The 18,171-nt window shown below is 52.2% G+C and overlaps 5 protein-coding genes across 5 annotated transcripts; 1 reads left to right on the forward strand and 4 right to left on the reverse strand.

The window, feature by feature from the left end:
• Positions 1–1,642: 1,642 nt before the first annotated feature.
• B0H65DRAFT_549075 (mitochondrial carrier domain-containing protein) lies at positions 1,643–4,144 on the reverse strand (the record flags this gene model as incomplete). Its single annotated transcript, XM_062829626.1, has 5 exons — positions 1,643–2,314; positions 2,378–2,424; positions 2,483–3,222; positions 3,603–3,891; positions 3,982–4,144. The coding sequence occupies 5 exons, from the start codon at positions 4,142–4,144 to the stop codon at positions 1,643–1,645; spliced, it is 1,911 nt and encodes a 636-aa protein (XP_062681975.1).
• Positions 4,145–5,513: 1,369 nt separating this feature from the next.
• On the forward strand, positions 5,514–6,890 carry B0H65DRAFT_203847 (RNA polymerase II holoenzyme cyclin-like subunit). Its single transcript, XM_062821836.1, has 2 exons — positions 5,514–5,809; positions 5,891–6,890. The coding sequence occupies exons 1-2, from the start codon at positions 5,650–5,652 to the stop codon at positions 6,769–6,771; spliced, it is 1,041 nt and encodes a 346-aa protein (XP_062681976.1). The 5' UTR covers positions 5,514–5,649; the 3' UTR covers positions 6,772–6,890.
• Positions 6,891–7,160: 270 nt separating this feature from the next.
• Positions 7,161–8,802, reverse strand: B0H65DRAFT_525225 (uncharacterized protein; the record flags this gene model as incomplete). The annotated part of the gene is made up of 3 exons (XM_062828827.1): positions 8,435–8,802; positions 7,549–8,321; positions 7,161–7,320 (listed from the first exon to the last, which is right to left on the reverse strand). Exons 1-3 carry the CDS (start codon positions 8,591–8,593, stop codon positions 7,161–7,163), a joined length of 1,092 nt encoding a protein of 363 aa, XP_062681977.1. The 5' UTR covers positions 8,594–8,802.
• A 294-nt stretch (positions 8,803–9,096) lies between these two features.
• Positions 9,097–11,846, reverse strand: B0H65DRAFT_558298 (uncharacterized protein). The gene is given in 3 exon segments (XM_062830096.1): positions 9,097–10,278; positions 10,358–10,458; positions 10,471–11,846. 3 exon segments carry the CDS (start codon positions 11,692–11,694, stop codon positions 9,417–9,419), a joined length of 2,187 nt encoding a protein of 728 aa, XP_062681978.1. The 5' UTR covers positions 11,695–11,846; the 3' UTR covers positions 9,097–9,416.
• A 412-nt stretch (positions 11,847–12,258) lies between these two features.
• B0H65DRAFT_203867 (uncharacterized protein) lies at positions 12,259–13,202 on the reverse strand. Its single transcript, XM_062821837.1, has 2 exons — positions 12,925–13,202; positions 12,259–12,859 (listed from the first exon to the last, which is right to left on the reverse strand). Exons 1-2 carry the CDS (start codon positions 13,040–13,042, stop codon positions 12,654–12,656), a joined length of 324 nt encoding a protein of 107 aa, XP_062681979.1. The 5' UTR covers positions 13,043–13,202; the 3' UTR covers positions 12,259–12,653.
• Between the last annotated feature and the right edge of the window lie 4,969 nt (positions 13,203–18,171).

Genomic DNA, 18,171 nt, shown 5'->3' on the forward strand with positions numbered 1-18,171 from the left:
AAATGAGTAGAGGTTGTTCTTGGTAGTCGGAGGCTCCGTCAATATCACGGACCACGGGCGGCGTTAAGCTGAAATTACGACGGCATGTAACCTGTCAAGTCATATGTAAGACTCTCTGAATCTGCGAGGAAAAAAGAAGAAGAACGCGCGTTTGGTAGTATAAAGTTGTGAGTTGTACAAGAAAGAGTTTATCAAAACAAAAAAGATTACGAATCTAAGAAAGGGCTGAAGGGCGTTGAGGTGAAGGCGAGGAGGTTGTACCGCTATGCCAAAGAGGTATAGCCTCTTCATCCTCAGTCGTAAGCTGCATGCAACTCCAGACAACTCCATTGGAACGGTTCAGGTTTAAAGAAACAAATGCGAGCCTCTTAGTGGAAGCTTAAGGCATGGACAGGGGTCGACAAAAGAAAGAGGTTACATTGACGATGGAGGGATATCAAGAACTTTGCAGCAAGTTTATGACTCCCCAACGGGAGCTGACGAGTCCTCAGGGCGACTTTTCTGGTTTCCCACCGAACCTCGATTGTCTTTAACCTGGGAAATTCTCGGCTGTTGGTCGAAGAACATTGGTCTGTCATTGTTGCGTGTTAACGAGCTTCCTAAACGGGATGGTTAAGCCCGAGTGGGCTGACGATGAACAAAAGTGTGATGCCGAATAAGCGCGGGGTAAAACTCACAAAGGTTGTGATGGTGTCAAGGAGTGCTTGCTCTCTCAACACCCACCCCCGGTCACTTTGTCGTCGTAAGGCTGGAAGCTTCAAAACAATCGATTGGTGAACAAATGGGATGTGCGTGGCGATGGGCCGTAGTGCAGTATGGATATGGAATGGCAATAGCTTCGTCAGCCTCCAACTAGACCCTAGCTGAATTACCTACACATGTTAATTCATAGAGAAGAAACACCAAAAGAGGAAATACGACCGTCAAGATGAGCCGCATATATAGAACGTACATGACGTCGACTTTGTTCCCATGCTACCTATAGCATCTGGACCAACAAATACGGTCCTCCACTTCCCCCTTTTTTTTGTCCCATCCTCTGATCCTATTCCATCCCATTCCATTCCTATCCAATCCTGCAGCCCTTCGACACCGTCGCCAACGCTATGGTTTGCTTTTAACATGTTTTTAGGGTTCGCCTTCGTTTCACTTGAAATGACATTACCCCTTTGAGTCTAATGGTATCTCTCGTCCTCTTATGCCAAACGCCAGGGCTATATGTTGGTAAGGTAGCCAACCTCTCAACGACAAAAAATAAAAATCAACCAATTGCTATGTGTAACGCTTCTCTCCGTCTTTGAAAGCAACGCTCCAAGGCTGAGCAGCCGCCACGCTGTGTGTACACATCTTTGTGGGTACGGGCTGAATCCCGGCTGGGTATGTCCTCTGCTACGCTCCAGTAACTGCCAGTTAGGAGTGAGGTTGTGTATCCACAAGCGAGAAGGGAGCGCATTGTAGCTTGGGGGAGATGTAAGCCAAAACATATATAGATGTATGTGAAAGTTGTGAGACTCCCATTAGTGCCTGTTGGGAGCATTGCTGAGCAGCTGCCACACTGCCATAATCCGCATCGTGGTTCGGAAATGGTGACCGCTCACGGTGTTAAACAACAGGTCGCCAACCCTGCCCCCAGAGTGTCCGATCAGTGCAAGTCAAGAACCGTCTTCATGTTCTCATAGCAGACCCAGGTGATGCTAAGAGCCGGTGCTACTTTGAGCAGATTTGGGGTCAAGCCCTTGTAAAGACCACGAACGCCCTCGTTACGGACTGTTTTCGTTAAGACATCCACAAAACCGGTGTAGGTTGGTGGGTGCATCGCTGTCCCCTGAGTTTGGAGCCTTGTTCGGAGGACGTTGAGCGGATACACCACTGTGGCACCTAATGCTCCCGATGATGCTCCGAGAACGCCAAGAGTGACGTTTCCTGGCGCCGCGTCGTCTTCGTGCACGTCATAGTACTTAGCTTTGGCGAGCCTGTACGATTTTTTGAGAAACTCGAAAGTGCCGATGTCGATGGCACTATAGGGGAACATGCCGATGAGGCCGAGACCGAGACCTCGATATGCTGCACGAAGACCGCCATCCGCCCACATGTGCTTGGCCGTACGAATGAGGAGGGCATTACCCTTGGGGCCTCCTTCGACGGTCTCGCACTGCAGGCGGAACTTGAGAGTGTCGATGGGATAAACGCAGAACTGGGCCGTCATACCGCCCATGCCGCCAGCGACGAATTTGGACACAGTACTTATTTGTGACGGATCGTCGTGGCCCTCGTAGGCCGCAAGAAACCGTTTTGAGGCTTCATAAGAGCCGAACTAGCCGAGCATTAGCACCGAAAGTTTGAGAAGCCTCTCAACAGGCAGGGTCAGGCTATTTACCCGAATGGCAGATTCCGGCATGATCTTGACAACGTTCAACCCGTTTCCTATGCATCTGTTAGTCCCGAATGCGGCGTGGTTCATAGAATTTCGGTTTCAACTCACCTGCAAAGAAGGTCTTGATTCCACCGGCCCGCCATAGCGTCTTGATGGCCTCGTAAATGGGGCCACCTGCATTGCGCAGAGCGTTGAGAGGTTGGCCACTCTTGACAGCCTCGACTGCGACGGTGGACTTTGGTTTTGTGTTGACAAGGAGGAAGACTTTGAGACGGTCGAGAGGCGCGGTAGCAGTTCGCGACACTCCACCTGAGACGGCACCGGCGAGGAAGTAACCTGCGTCGGGTAGTAACTCTGTCAGTCCGCTTTTCACGACCTCCTCATCCTCCAGGCTGATATCGGATTCTTGGCGGAGGTCGTGTTGCTCCGCGCCCTCCATCTGCTTGATAACTTGGCCATTGGCCGCCTTGTCTGCTAACACTTGCTCAGGGGTGGCGGCACCGACGGGTGCGAATTTGGACGGCGCCATGCTTGCCCCAGCACGAGGCTCGGCGATGCCGTCGGGAGAGTGAAATGAAGGTGAGGAGAGTGGTGATTTTGAGTCTGGTGCGGGCGACTGAGAGGTAGGAGTAGTAGTAGCGCCCGGGTTGGCAATCTTTAAGAGAGAACCAAAAAGAGCGTTGAGAAGGAAGCCAGTCGTACCTAGACCCTCAAGTGGCTCTTCGCTGACGAGGGAGTCGCCCTCTGCATTGACAGTCACTATGGAGGAGTAAAAGGACAGGGCGGCTTCAAGTGCAGAGGCGTGGTGGTCGTGGTCGTGGGTGGTGGGCATAAACAGGAGAAAGTCCCTTTTTAATCAGACAGAGAGTTCAGGTCAGCCAACGGGTTCTCAAGGTTCTCTCGTCTCCTCGTGTGACCAAGCAAACACTCGCTCGACCTCCTTCCTTATTCTCATTCACTCGACTTCCCAAGACCCGGCGATGCGTATAGGGGCAGACAACACTGCAGCAGCCTTTTTAGCACGCGCGCAAAGTCAAAATCACTTTGACTCGGTCGCTAGCTGGCATTACAGGGTTAAATTGGGCGAGTGGAACTGGTGAAAAGTTGGCGATTCCCTGGCTTCCCCAGCTTCAAGTGGGTCGGTTTGTTTACTTGGTGATCCACTTCTTTTCCGTCGTCCTCTTCTTCTTGTTCTCGGGTCTCTTATAAAAGAAAATTGGTGACTTACCGCCACTCGTCGAAGCTGATGTAGCCATCGTGGTCCATGTCGACCTCGTCGAAGAAGCCCGACAGCCTCTTGTTGGATACGGTCAGGCCGGCTTTCTTGAAAGCGCTGCGCAGCTCGTTCTTGTCGAGCCGGCCATCCTTGTCGCGATCGATGGATCGGAAGAGCAGCCACAGTTGGCGCTCGGCGGTCTCGACGAAGTCGCGGAACTCTTCGTATTGGATTTTGCCGTCGCCGCTGGTGTCCACGACTTTGATGATATCTTTGAGCATGTTGTCGGCATTTTTCATGGCTAGAGGAAGACGGGCACTTTGGTGTCAGTATAATGGCAATTTCTGAAGATGCGCATATGTAGCGATTCGCATTGGCATTGTTGGCTCACGGTGATCAATCCTCCTCAACCCCTTTTGCAGCCCCTTGAAGTCGAGCTCGCCATGGCGTTGGGGATCTAGCTTCGTCCATAATTCCTCGACGCGCTTGTCACGCTGGTTCTGCGATTCCTCCATGCCGGCTTCGAGCTCTGCGACCACATCGGAAACCTTCATTCCCGCTGTCGGGTTTTCATCATCCAACGCGGCATGCGCAGATGGTTGGCGTTGTTTTCGGGAAATTGCGCACGGCGGGGGAGGGGTCGGCGCGGAGAAGGGACCAGACGACGGGAAGACACAATGCAAGTTCGGCAGCACGATAAGAAGGCAGGTAAGGTACGGCGCAGTGCAATGCGACCCCGGAGTGAAGTGCAGCGCAGCGCAGTAGGTGGTTATTTTTCAATTCTTTCCGTTCCTGGGGTATCTGCTATGTGCAGCAGTGCTGGCTCGCAGCTGAGGGTATCGGGTGGTACGCAGGACCTTGGCTCGGGCGGCCGATAGTCAAGGTCGGGAGTGGTCAGGAATGGCAGAAAACGATAGCGCCCAAGTCTAAAAGGGTTCTAGTACTGTTTGGTGTAATCGATTGGGTATGACGTAGGGCAGGGAGCAAAAGGTTCAATGACCAAGTCCAATCGATCAAGTGGAAGCAGCAATGACGGGCGCCCAGTCACTCGCAGTGAGCGGATGCAAAAAGGGACGGGATCTCAAACTTTCAAGGGGAAAACAAAAGTCATTTTCGTTGTTTGAAAAGAGATTGGAGCCAAGCCACTGATGGGACGGGCGGTGTGTCACTGTCCATCGATCCTTCCCAAGCACTTCATTTTGCACATTGCACCTGCCACTCTCCACAACCTTCAATCAAGTCCTCTCTTTTGAAACTCGAGACTTGTTGATCTGTAGCAGACAATGGAGGGGAACTGGTGCGAGTGGCCGAAGTGGTGCGAGTGATAGTGGACTGTCTGTTATCTTGGCCTTTGTTTTGGATCGGGTAACACAACATCGACAACATTGGATTGTCTCGAGATAACCCAGATTAGCTTGGCCGGAATGCTTTTCATAGCCTCGAACACCCGAAACATGTTCAGAAGTGTTAACAAAGTCAAGAGGAGGGTATTCTTGAACTCATTTTGGACTTGGTGTTAACTCGGTCGAGTACATACCTCGGCATTTGGCAGCTTCTTGACTCCACCCATCTGCATCTACTATGTACTTCAAACACTGCAAGCAACAAGACTCCAGCTTCGAGTGTCATTTCTTTCTCAGCCTACCTGATTCGCCAGCCCTGTCACAGCATGTGGGCCTCCTTTAAAGTGCCTCGACCACGTGCTCGACCTCGGGCCCTTCGAGGTCGGGCAGGTCAGCTCCATGCAAATCTTATCGCCAATCTTATCAGCTTATCTTATCATTGACACGCTCGCGGTGTCCATCCGATCGCAAGCCATCACGTAATGTTTCTTCCCGTTCAACATTGAGCAACCCCGAATCGAAGCAGTGAGCTGAAGGCTTTTCGAGGTCTTGGATAGCGGCGCGTCGCAAAATGGTCCGAGACCTCTTCTATTACATGTGATTCCACTTCTTCCGACCGTCAAAAACATCTCCTACAGGCCTAGCGGACTTTCATGTCTGCAGCGCCTTGGGAAGGACACAGCTACAAGTAGACACACCGAGTCAACACCATCACCATGGCGGCCAACTACTGGGAATCCACCCAGCGCAAACACTGGCTGTTTACCAAAGATGAGCTCGCCGCTATGCGCGCAAAGCTAGAGGCGGAAGATCCCAACCTGGTGGCCTCATTCCCTCTCCCGCAACTGCGCCATCTGAACATCTACTTCAACCAACGTTCGTCGTATCTCCCCATGTCCCCAACCGATAAACAAAGTCGATGAACAAAGTCACCAACATACCATGGTTCTTCTCTAGAAATCAATCGTATCGGCAAGCGCATGCAAATCCGACAGCAGGCCTTGGCCACCGCCCAAGTCTACATCAAGCGCTTCTACACCAAAGTCGAGATCCGTCGCACCAATCCCCACCACGTTCTCGTGACCGCCCTATATCTGGCCTGCAAGATGGAGGAATGTCCCCAGCACATTCGGCTTATGGCTAACGAGGCCCGCGGCTTTTGGCCTACCGACTTCCAATCCCAGACAGAAGTGGCAAGGATAGGAGAGTGCGAGTTCTACCTCATTTCGGAAATGAGCTCGCATCTCATCGTCCATTCGCCCTACCGTACCCTCACCAGCTTACAAGGAGAACTTGGTCTGGCACAAGAGGATGTCAATCTTGCCTGGTCCGTCATCAACGACCATTACATGACGGATCTGCCGCTACTCTACCCACCACATGTTATAGCCTTGACAGCCATTCTCTTGGCTCTGGTGTTGCGTCAGGATCCCAGCGGTCGCCTCCCTGGAACAGCCGCGTCGAACTCGGGACTGGCAGCCGCTTCGGCAGCGTTGGCTCAGGCACAGGCGCAAGCACAGGCACGCGCTGCCATGATGGCGGGAGGTGGCCAGACTGTGCCCGGTCTCGCCCACCAGTCGTCTTCTTCTGGATTGCAGGCTATGCTTCCGCCTCAGTCACCAGCCGGGGAAGGTCCTGCCGAAGGGAACAAGAACCCACGTATGGCAAAGGTTCACCGATTTGCTGCATGGCTCTCCGACAGTAACATTGACATTGAGGCAATGGTGGACTGCACACAGGAGTTGATCTCCTTCTATGAATGCCATGAGCAATACAATGACAAGAACACTCGGGAGCAGATCAATAGGTTTGTCAAGGCTCGCGGGCTGGACAAGTAAAGTATTTGTTCTGGCATCATGGACCGAACTTCTCTTATTCGATGAATGCCTGGCGAATTGCTAGACAGCGGCATTGCGACTACACAACGGAAACCGCTTCTTACTATCAGACTTAGACTGGTATGACCCCTAATCCCGTCTTCTGTTCTTCTTTTCTGTGGGGGACACTGTCAATTATTGTGAATATTATGGGTTCTGAAGCTGATAGGTGTACGCATCTCTCTCAAGAGCAATAGTGACATTCTGATATTGACCGTACAAGTATTGATAATCAAAGCTTTACGTTTTAAACAAACGGCGGACAAGTGTAATACAGTCAAAGAAGGATGTCCCTCACCGTCGAAATGACCAAACAAACTCTTACCTTCACCCTGGCTTTTCCATCAAAATCACCTCCCAACAGCAGCCGATTGCGTCGACGGCAGCCCCTTCTCCTTCGTTATACTCTCCAGTGTAGGCAACGGTGCTCCCTCGCCATTAAGCCCCCAAGCCGTCGGCCCCATATCAAACGCCGTCGTCCTCCTCATATCCCTCCTATACACATCACCCCTTAAAAGTTCGTTAGCGCGGGACTTCACTACGCACTCTTCGCAACTCAACCACCATTCCACCACATTTCATGCAAGAAGTTGGTATCAACCAGATGCGTTTTGGAGGCTTTATACACTTTATCCAATTTTCCGTTTTGAATGTGGTTGTCCCGTTGTTTTTCTGTGAAGTTTTGCAGACCCCTGTCACAAGAACCGCGCTAACAAACTTTTAAGGGTTGATGTATACTTACCTACACCCTTAAACTCACCCGCGCGATGCAACACAGCCCTATTATCCCAAATCACCAAGTCCCCAGGTTCCTCCCACCTCACGCTCGCCACATACCTCTCCTTAGCCACATGCTCATTCAAAAACTTGATCATCTCCTCCGACTCCGGCACCGTCTTCCCCTCCCCATCCTCCAACCGCCACAAATAAGCCCCCACACCCAAATTCATCCTCCCGCTCTCCACATGCCTCTGCACAACCTTATGCCTCGACACCGGACCCTCCTCCGGATCCAGACCCTTAAAGAACTCAGGCGCCCCCATCCTCCTACTATGCGCAGCATTATACACCCCCGTCCAATCTTTCGTCAGCAACTCCCTCTTTTTTTCGACAGCCAACTCCTCCCACGCAGTCCTACTATCCGCAAACTCCGTGTTTCCCCCCATTTCCTGCTCTTCCTCCATTTCTGGGTCCCGGGGAGGTGGCAGTTCCACGGCCCTCAACAACGAATAGCTCGACCGCCGCGGGTTATACGCCAGGTCCGAGTGCCACAGCGAGTTGGCGCGGAGTAGCATTGCTCTCGCACAAAAAGGGTCCAGGATCGCGTTGCCGTCGTCGGAGAGGTTGCTGGCGTCGAAGAGCTCGAGGTGTGGGTAGTAGCGGAGACGGAGGGCGCGGGAGGGGGGGAGGAAGCGGGTGATGTTGTCGAGTGGACCGGAGGCGAAGAGGCGGGAGAAGGAGACGTGGCTGGCGTCGGAGAGGGGGGTGGCGCGGAGGATGATGAAGCCGTACTGTGAGCGGTTTGTTGTTAGTTACGGCTTGATACGGGGTCTCGGGGGGGAGAAAAGAAGAAAGGGAAGGGGAAGCGGAAAGGAGAAGAGTGTACTGTACTAGCCTTGTGCACGGCATCTCTGAGCTCTTGAAGTTGTTCCTCGCTGATGACGCCGTCGTCTCTCCACTGGACGCCGAGGATCTCTGCTCCAAATGTTGGGTGGAGTTCTTTGATGAGGATGGTTTTGGGCCATTCGTCTTTGGGGGTGGTTGTTGGGCTAGTGGTCGACATGGTCGAGTGATTGTTGAGGAGATTACAGTGCAGTAGTAGTTCATATTCTTGTAGTGGTCAATCAGCCTTTCTCATTCCACATCCACGTTTGTCCTGCTCTTTCCTCTCCGTCGCTCTCTCGTTAAAAGTTGTTTAAGTTGTTGTTTAAGTTCCGTGGTTCTACGAGTTCAGTTGTATGTACGGAATGCAAGGCTATGGTACATATCTGTACCTCCTCGGGCGCGCGTTATCGTGCTTTCTACCGATTGGTAATGCGAGGGGTGACAAATGACATACACTATGCATGCGAGGGGGTTATCGAGGAAGAACCGATGCTCCTCAATCTGCAAAGATCTTATCATGATTCTATTACTGTAGTGAGGCTAAACCTGAAGACAGGTGTGGTAACGAAGACGATCAAGACTTGCAAATTCTGTGCTACCTGCATCCTATTCTGGTTTCCCAATGAGGTGAACTCCTCCACATCTCTACCAGAATACTTTGCATGCAAACTGGAACGCAAACGAATGGAAGCAACCCAAATGTCTTTGAAGGAAGGATCAATCCTCTCTCCATGACTAAAGTTTTGCACCTTCATACCTTATGTATGGGCATCGCTCTTTCCTCCCTCAATCCCAAAGCGTGCTCGAAAGGCGGCCGTCTGCATGCCGGGGCAAGCATGACCTACTTAACGCTCCATGGTCCATTCCGTTTGTCTCCTCAACCACGAAATATCTTGTCAGGTCAGTCTCCTTCAATTCTCCTTCACCCCACGCCCGACCAAAACTCCAGGAGCCAGGACATCCACCGACATCACCCTCTCCCCCTCACCCGTGAGTCCTCTCTACTCATCAACCGGCTCAGCCTTCACCACCCCCACAAGCGGCATCCCCGCCTCCTCCTGCGTCTGCGCCTTATGCCACGGCAACAACTCCTCCGGCCGCGGCTTCTCATGAAACGCATGCCTGGCTTTAATCTTCATAGTCGGCACATTCTCGCCAATCACCCACTTCCAATCCGCCAACATCTTGAACATCTCGTACGCCACATTGCACCTAGGCTCCATCACCTCCTGCCAGTCGGGGGGCAACGGTCCCCTCCTCTTCACTCCATACAAATGAAACATGCAATGAGCAACCAGCAGTCTCCGCATTTGCGAATCGGGCGCGTGGGCGGTGTTCTCGAAAATGTATTGCACGTCGTGCAGATCGGGGACGCGGACCTCTTCGGTCTCGGCCGCGTAGTAGTTGTAGAGCACGTCGATACAGGCATTGCGCAAGCCGGGGAGTTGCACGGTTTGGCCGAGGATGTAGAGGCCGAGGTAGTCGCGCACGGTGACTTGGTTGAGTTGGGGAGGGGGGAATTTGAAGACCTTTTGGCCGCCCGAGGTGGCGAAGGCGGTGCCGTAGAGCCAGCGGATGAGGAGGGCGAACAGCTTGGGTTCCGTGGTAGGAAGGTGCACTTCTTCGATAGGTTCGGAGAGAACAGGCTCTCTTCCGTCTGCTGCGCCGGTGGCGGGGTTTTGGTGGTGGTGGTGGTCGTTATCACCGGGGGAGGAGGAGGAACCTTCAACGGGCTCGGGCTCGGGGTTGAAGAGGCGCTTGAAGTAGGGGGAGTTGTATGACAAAAGCTGTTCGTGGACGTTCCACTTGCGGCGCTCGGCGCCGACGGAGACGACGACGATGCGGCCGGTGAGCCAGTTGGTTCTGTGGAAGAATGGTCAGTAATCTCTTTCTTTATTATCGATGGCGATGATGCTGGAAGAAAAGGGGAGATACTACTAACCCATCAGGAGGCAAGTTGGGCAAACTCGGATTAACCATCGGAGGTCCGTTGCGTGAGGTGATACTCGTGACGGAAGCTACACTTCCGGCTCTTTCTCCTCTCTCCGGAGCTACTTGTCCCCGCTGAGGCGCAGCTCCCGTCATAGTCACAGCACCGGGAGTGCGAGGTTGAGCGAAGGGGACTTGAGGCTGGGCAAAGGGGACCTGGGGCATGGGAGATGCTCCGCGGCTGAACGGAGGATACGCCCCTTGACCACCACCATCACCCCCACCAACACCCGGTCCTTCTCTAAGGTCAAAAGAAGCAGGATGTGTCGGCATCTGAGGGGCGGAAGCGCCCGGAACCGGAGAATACGGACCGACGCCAGAGCCAGGCTGACCAAAGATAGATCCAGACATGTGTCCAGAGCCAGATATGTGTCCAGAGCCAGACATGTGGCCTGGTGTGATATTGCCAGTAGATAGTCGGCGAGCGGTAGGTCTCTCCAAGTCTATCTCTGCGCGTCTCTTGTTGCTGTTGTTGCTGTTGTTGATGTTGTCCCTGTCATTTTGGCCAAAGGCGCCGCCGCCGCCACCGCTGCCTCTGTTCATGTCGTTAGAGGTAGAAATCGATGTCAAGCTTTCAAGAAGTTCTAGGCTCTCTTCTCTGATCGCAATCTCATTATCGTCTTGGTGCTGCTGCTCTTGCTGAGGCTGCTGGGACTGCCGAGACTCCTGCTGCTGATGCTCCTGCTGAGACTGTTGCTGCTGCGATTGTTGGGATTGTTGTTGCGACCGCTGAGATTGCTGATGCTCCCCCTGCACCTGCTGCTGTAAAATACTAGCAGCACTTTGCGCAGTCTCCGAAGGGCCCGCAAGGGACGAAATATGAGACGAAGGAGGGGGAGGGGTGTCCAGGCAGTGGACTTCGCGGTCCTTGGCGTTTGCAGTGAATGACTTTGAGAGCGGGTGGGTACCGGTACCGAGGGTCTGCGTTTGCCACTTCTGTTGCGGCTGGTTCTGTTGATTCTGCTGCCTAGTTTCCTGAAGATACAGGAGCCTCCGCCGTTGCTGTTCTTTGAAGCTCTTTTCGTGGTTACTGGCTGACGAAGTGGTGGCAGATGAAGCAGTGGCAGTGGCTGTGGCAGTGGATGATGATGGGGGCGATGGACCCGGACCTGATGGCTCAGGGCCACGTTGAATGGGGATAATCTCAGGCCGAGGCTGGGGCTCGTTCGTAGAGGTACCTCCTGCGACTCTGCCGAATGTGGCTCTCCGGCGGGATTCGGTGCGGCTGAGGTCGAAGGCGTGTGGACCACGTCCGTTGAGGGGAATCTCGTCGTCGCTGGAGGGCGGCATGGTGATGGATGGTCGAGTTGATTGTGAGTGAGTCAAGGTTCGTCGGTTAGGTCTGAAGGTATTATGAGAGGTGAGCCGCGAAAGGCTCGACAAATCAAGAGCGTAGGCAAAGAAGGCAAGAGTGATATCTTGATGAAGGTGATCGAGGAAAGGTCTCAGCCTCGCAATGGACTGGCATTTGTTTACTCAGCGGGAAGAAAAGAGTGAAAGGAGGAAGGTTGGAGGAATCTTGAAACCAGCGAACCTTTATACCCTCTTCAATCCAAGGACGTTGATGTGCGTGAGGTAGTCGAAGGTGGTAATCATCTCGAGCCTTTGGAGTTGGCTGCCTACCCCTTTCATCCCGCTTCACAAAACCATCCTAGGTCAGTTTCCACCAGTGGCATCGTCACTCGGCCGGAACTCGTCACCGGCACAGCGAGTGCAAACAGTAGACGTTTGAACTTGCTATACAGATGGAAGATATTTATTTCCTTGACCCTTTCAGCGTTACTCGTACCGCTTTTGGTTTCTCGGTTTTGAGAACTGACATGGTCGAGTGAATGACATCTGCTTCAACTTCAGTGGCAACACTTTTTAACAACTCAACAGAAAATAAAGCAGGCAGGGTATTCACTGGCTCGTAAAACGAACTAAGACCTTCAGCTTTAATCCCACACAATCTGCCTCATTCACGGATATGTTCTGAACAAAAATGTTGTTTCAATCCTCTTCAATTCGATGAGCACGAACCATCATATCCATGCATGCAAAGATGGCCAGTGTCTATCCCTAGAGAATCCCCATCCCTAATCCATCAAACACTAATGCAATGGGTAATAGTGTCTCTCATTCCTCCTCCCATGATGGCTGAAAATGCAAGAGTTGCTTCGCAACAAACCAAAAGAAAAATAACCCGAGAAAGAGAAATTCATAGCATCATCATACACCCTCTTCTTCTTCGAATCCCTTTACTGGGCCTATTTCTTGGTACCCTTCGCCTCAGCAGCGCGGTCCTCCAGATGGCGCTTAGTGGCCTCGGCCAACTCGGCGTCCGACATGCGGTCGGCCTTGACGTTCTCCTCACTGTTGGAGGCGAGCTCGGGCTTCCAGTGGCCCTTGCCCTCCTTCTGCTTCTTGAGAGAGTCCTGCTTGTGGCTCTCGAAGTGTTGGGGGTCGGGGTCGGCTGTTGGTGGGCTGGGTTAGTACTATGTATGGGGAGAGGAGTTTGTGGAAGGGAGGGAGACATACTGTTGGACGACTCCTTGAGCTTCAGGCTGGCGGTAGAGGCGATGGTCCTCCGCGCGGAAGCGGCGACGAGGGTCTGACGGGCAGTGAGAGCGGAAGCGGTGGAGATGCGGGCGAACATTTTGAATGTGGTTTGTGGTGTTGTTGTTTGTGTTTAAGTTGGTGTGTGTAAGTCGAGATGAGGAATTGGTCTCGTCGATTGGTTGATTGGTTGGATGGTAATGGAGGGTATCGGGAGTCTGATAAAGTAGAAAAGATAGGCTAAGATAGCGAGAGAGACATGAAGCTTTTATGAAGGAAGCAATAGCTAAAACATAATGAGGGGCCCTCGGTAGTAGCTGCCTTGAAGCAGGTCGACGGAGATGGCAGTTCGCGGTCTACCATGACGTCATTACACCTCTGGGCCAACGGGACAACGGATGATCGTGATGTTTGCAACAAGAACGACCAGCACCTCTGCCAATTCTGGAGCCCCATTTTTACACGTGCAAATCTCTGTCAGGAACAAAGGGATATGATCGGCTTTTGAAAGCTTGAGATGCAATTCGGTTGATTTGTATGGTTGTTGGATCAAGTTACTAGCAGGAAGCCCTACCACGTATCTAATGCTCGTTGCTCCCTCAAGAATACCTCTTAAACATTGCTCTGTACCCTCTCGGAACTCATATTGATGCCTCATCCCTTGACCAACCGATGGCATCGAAATTCCAATCAATCGCGCATCCACACGTTCATCCATTCTCAGGAACACATCAAACGGAAGCTCTGACGTTGTTCCTGCCAAACAGAGACAAAAGTGGATCCACATCCACGCTGAGGTGATAGTTCCCCTATCCACCAGCAATATCAACAAGCAAGTTCGACTTGGCTAAGTTCTGGAGTGACGATATTCAGAGGAGTCGTGCCTGGAGACCATCTGATTCAGGTCGCTGGAACTCCATCAGCAAATATTGATTGAAACACTTGTTCCAAGGGCATCCATCCCCTTCAACGCCAGACTTGTCTGTTCACGACAGTCCCCTGTCAACTTGATTGACACCGACGTCATACCTCTCAAGTGCCATGATCTGGTCAACACAGCCCTACAATAACCAAGAACATTGACAATATCTTTCACTCTGTCAACGTCAGAGGAGTGGACTCCCTCGAATGCGACTTCTGACGACAGAGGAAAAGAGATGATGCAAGTCAAAGACGACATGAGGATTTGGAAGGGATGACTGGAAAAAAGCCTGACGTTTGCATTTGAGCATATCTGTGCTGACACTTTTTGAGCAGTGGCAGTGCATTGCACAGCATTAAGCATATGTCGGGGCCCGCGGAACCATCCGATCATCCATCATCTAGCCTCCGATCCGATCTAACCTAGCCTCCGGATCGGGACCCACCCAAGTTCCCGAGAAACGGCGGAACGGAGATGACTCGCGAAGCAGCAAAATGCCAATGTCCGATTGCCAAGCATTAAGTCAGAGGACCAGCCGGCGGCCGACTCGGGTCTGATCGAGGGCCAGTATAGCCCGGACATCGGCGGGCTACGGCACTCAGTCATGCTCATACCTCTCCAGCACTTTCCGGGACCGAAGAGATGCCGTTGTGGGTTCAAGCGACTGAAGTAACGGGCAAGAGAGGTGAAGCACCGGAAGCAGCTGCTCACACCACTCTATTTATCCATGGAAAAGGAGCTCGACCTTCGAGATCATCCCAATGTCTTACAGAGATCCGTCATCTCGTACTCCTCCTAGGCCATCGGCGCACCGGATCTTCGGGACGAGGGTGGGGACACACTGGCTACTTTTACCTCTCTTGGTAACCAGACACGTCCAAATTACAGGAGGACAGAACCAAAAAGAAGACGTCCGGCACGCGCTCTTGTTGCTCCCAACTTCATCAAGTTTCCATGGTGCTACCTACAGACGAGTGAGGGTATTACCTTCTTCAAGGATCCTGTCGTTGGGATCGTTCGGTCGGTCGTTTCCGAAGCATCGGACGTCAAGCATCGGGGAAATCATACGGAACACTTATGCACAGATCTCGTCCTCTGGCACATGGGCAGACTTGCACCATCCGGTAACGAATCAACTCGGAAGCCCTCCAGTCGGGAGCGCGGCCAGACGAGGCAGTATCGACGCGCAGTACGGGACAATCTGTGGATGAGTCGGGGTGCCCGAAGGTTGATACCGCGAATATAGCCATGAATGTGGGAAGACGGCAGATTCCTCGGGTCTATAGTCAGGGGAGTCTTCTTTGTGATGGGCGTGCTGTCCATATGGTGTGGTGGCGTGGTCTGGTTCACTCCTTCGTGGCGGATCAGAGAGTCCATTCGGGTTTTTGGCCTTGGAGGTAAACGCTGTCCTCCGTTTCACGTTCAGCTTTCATGAGTATGCACAAGGAAACTTCAGAGAGCGATCTTGTGTGGCGATGAATCGGCGTGGACCATGTGGTACTGGATCAAGACAGACTTGTTAAGCACCTGATGGAAGTCCACAGTTCCTATGATAGAGGTAAGTTCGGCTTATGTCTTGAAGACGGATGGACAATGAAAGCTTTCGAGCTTGAGTTCCGTACCGGCGGTACCGCACAGTGCCGCCCTGGAATTGAAGCCCGGCAACCCGGGGACGGGATGGCCGTATGGCGTAGCACGGACATCTCCCCGACGACGGTATGGGCCGCATCCGCATCCGCATGGCACATTTGCGGGAGACATGGGGAAGTGGAAGGAACCGATCCGCCCCGCCCCGCCCCGCCTGTCCGGCTAGACCGGCCTCGTCCTCGGTCATCGGCCACGGGGAGACCGACCAACATGACGGAACCGTAATTCCCCAACAAGACTCTCTGCCCTATGAGAGTTGAAAAGAACAAATTGAGAAACATCAGAGAAGCTGGAGCTGGAGAAGCCAAGAACAAGCCAATCATAAAAACCGCAAATGGCCGAACGTTCATGCCAAGACCCGCCGTCTTTTCGTTCGCCAGGAATTGGGAAATGAAGAACCACCAAAAACCGGTTTTCGCCTGGGCGCAGCCCGCCGCAGCGAAAGGTCCAGACTCCCACAAAACATTGAATTGTGAAAACATAAAAATCTCGCATCTCCACCGCCGTATGTAACAACCTATGTAATGAAACCGCGAAATCGTATTGCACAATTGTACTCGGTACAGTGCTATACAGTTCACCCCTGGTTTGATTGTTAGCGCGGGACTTGACTACGCACTTTGCGCAACTCAACCATTATTCCATCAAATTTCATGCAAGAAACTGGTATCAACCAGATGCGTTTTGGATACTTTATACGCTCTATCCAATTTTCCGTATCGAATGTGGTTATCCTGTTGTTTTTCTGTGTATTTTTGCAGACCCCTGTCTCAAGAACCGCGCTAACAATCAAACCAGCATTGAACTGTACACAGCACAGTACATACATAGCCGCCCGCGCTTTGGTTTTCTCCACAGCGGATGGTTACACACTGTGAATGGAGGCTCCATTTCGTCGCTTCCCGGAGAGAAGCTGGAAGCCGACGACGAGACGACGAGACGGAAACGAGAAAGGGAATACGGTATGGGGCCTGGTATACTGCACTGTGTTTGGGTAAGTACTTCAACAACTTAAGTTTGAAGAAGACAGACACATCCAAGCAGTAGGGAAGCGGCTTCATGGTCAACATCTCATCATCATCTCTTGACGCTGAATACTTAGTTGATATTGACTCGTCTCGCTGAGGATGCACATCAAAAGACTTAAGACAGTAATTGTCTTTCGTTCATCAAAGAAGAAGAAGAAGAAAGACGAGATTTTCCCTCCATGAAACCCCCCCCCCCCAAAACTTCCACTTGTGTAGACGACATCGAACCGAGAGAAAGTTCAAGATGAGATAAGCAAGCACTTTAAAACCCTTGAAAGCCACGAACAAGGCAGAGCAGGCATGGTAAGCAGGCCGCCGCCGCGTGCATGCCCACACCCACCGTACCGTAGCATGCCGGCCATGTTGACGACGTCCTGCCCTGCCCTGCCAGAGTGCCAGCCAGACATGCCATGCTGGCCCGCGGCGGCGTATGTTGGCGCACTACGATGCGGTGCTTTACAATACCCAATACGGAAGTTTTCTCCGGGTTTTTGCAAATCCCTCTCTCTGTAAATTCGGGATCCCAATCAAACATGTAGATTTCAAGGTTCGAGAAAGCGAGCGAGGCACTTTCCCCAGAAAAATACCGAAATGAGATCGGAGATAGATACAAGGACCGGGTAGTGGGTTTTGATGATCTGGATTAACCCAAGCGAGTGAGGGAGCGAGGGTATTTGAACAAGAGATGATGGACCCCAGATCCAGAGAGTGAAAGGCTGAAATTGAAGATTTGAAGTTCACTTTGGGAGTTGGGAACGGCGGATGGTGATGATTTTACATATGGTGGTGTTCAAGGGAAAAGAAACGATACTAAAAATGTCTGCCTACATACATCCTTATCCCATTTCTTTGGGGACAGCGTGCCGGGACGGACGAAGGATTGGGGAGCTGGGTGAATATTGAGAAGTGGGATAAATAAGGGATCATGACCCGAAGAGCAAAGCAAACCACCAAGCTCTTTACCGTGTAGGGCCTCGCAACTCATTGGGCGTTCTTTATACCACCTACCTATTATCCTCAGCTAGCTCGGCTAGTCAAATTTTGACAACGCACTCGTCTTCAAAAATGTAAGACGGACCGGATCTCCAGTTTCTGTCTCGTCTCATCATCTGTTTATCTTGTCGATCATTCGGGGATTGGCCAGAGCGAGCGGCGTGGATTCGTGGAGGCATATGGAGACCGATGTTCTATCGTGGCACGCGAGGCACGGTAGATGGAAACTACCTAGAGGACGGGCATGGATTTCATGTCAGATGATGAGATGGGTAAGCAGCCGGGCCGTGGTGCGAAACGTCCGTCAACGGTAAAAGGTATTGTGGTTGGCGATCTGCCTTTCATTCGCTGCTGATCTGATTCACTTCCAAGACGTTTTAGGTAGTCTTCGTTCGTTGTCAGATTGTGCTTGGCTGGTTAGTATCAGTGTCATTATTTGTCGTTGTCGGAGTTAGAAGAACCTTGGCGACTCCGTGGCAGCTTCTCTGTCTGTCTCATAATATGTCTGAGCTTGTATGTAAAAGCGTGTATGCAGTAGACCCGGACCGGGGACTAAACTGTAGTCGGGAGTCGGGAGTCGGGTGACAGTCATGTGTCCCCGTATCAACGTGACCGTTGAGTCCGTTGGCGACCTCAGAC

The sequence above is a fragment of the Neurospora tetraspora genome, assembly GCF_033439725.1.
Source record: "Neurospora tetraspora strain CBS 560.94 chromosome Unknown B0H65scaffold_4, whole genome shotgun sequence".
NCBI lineage: Eukaryota > Fungi > Ascomycota > Sordariomycetes > Sordariales > Sordariaceae > Neurospora > Neurospora tetraspora.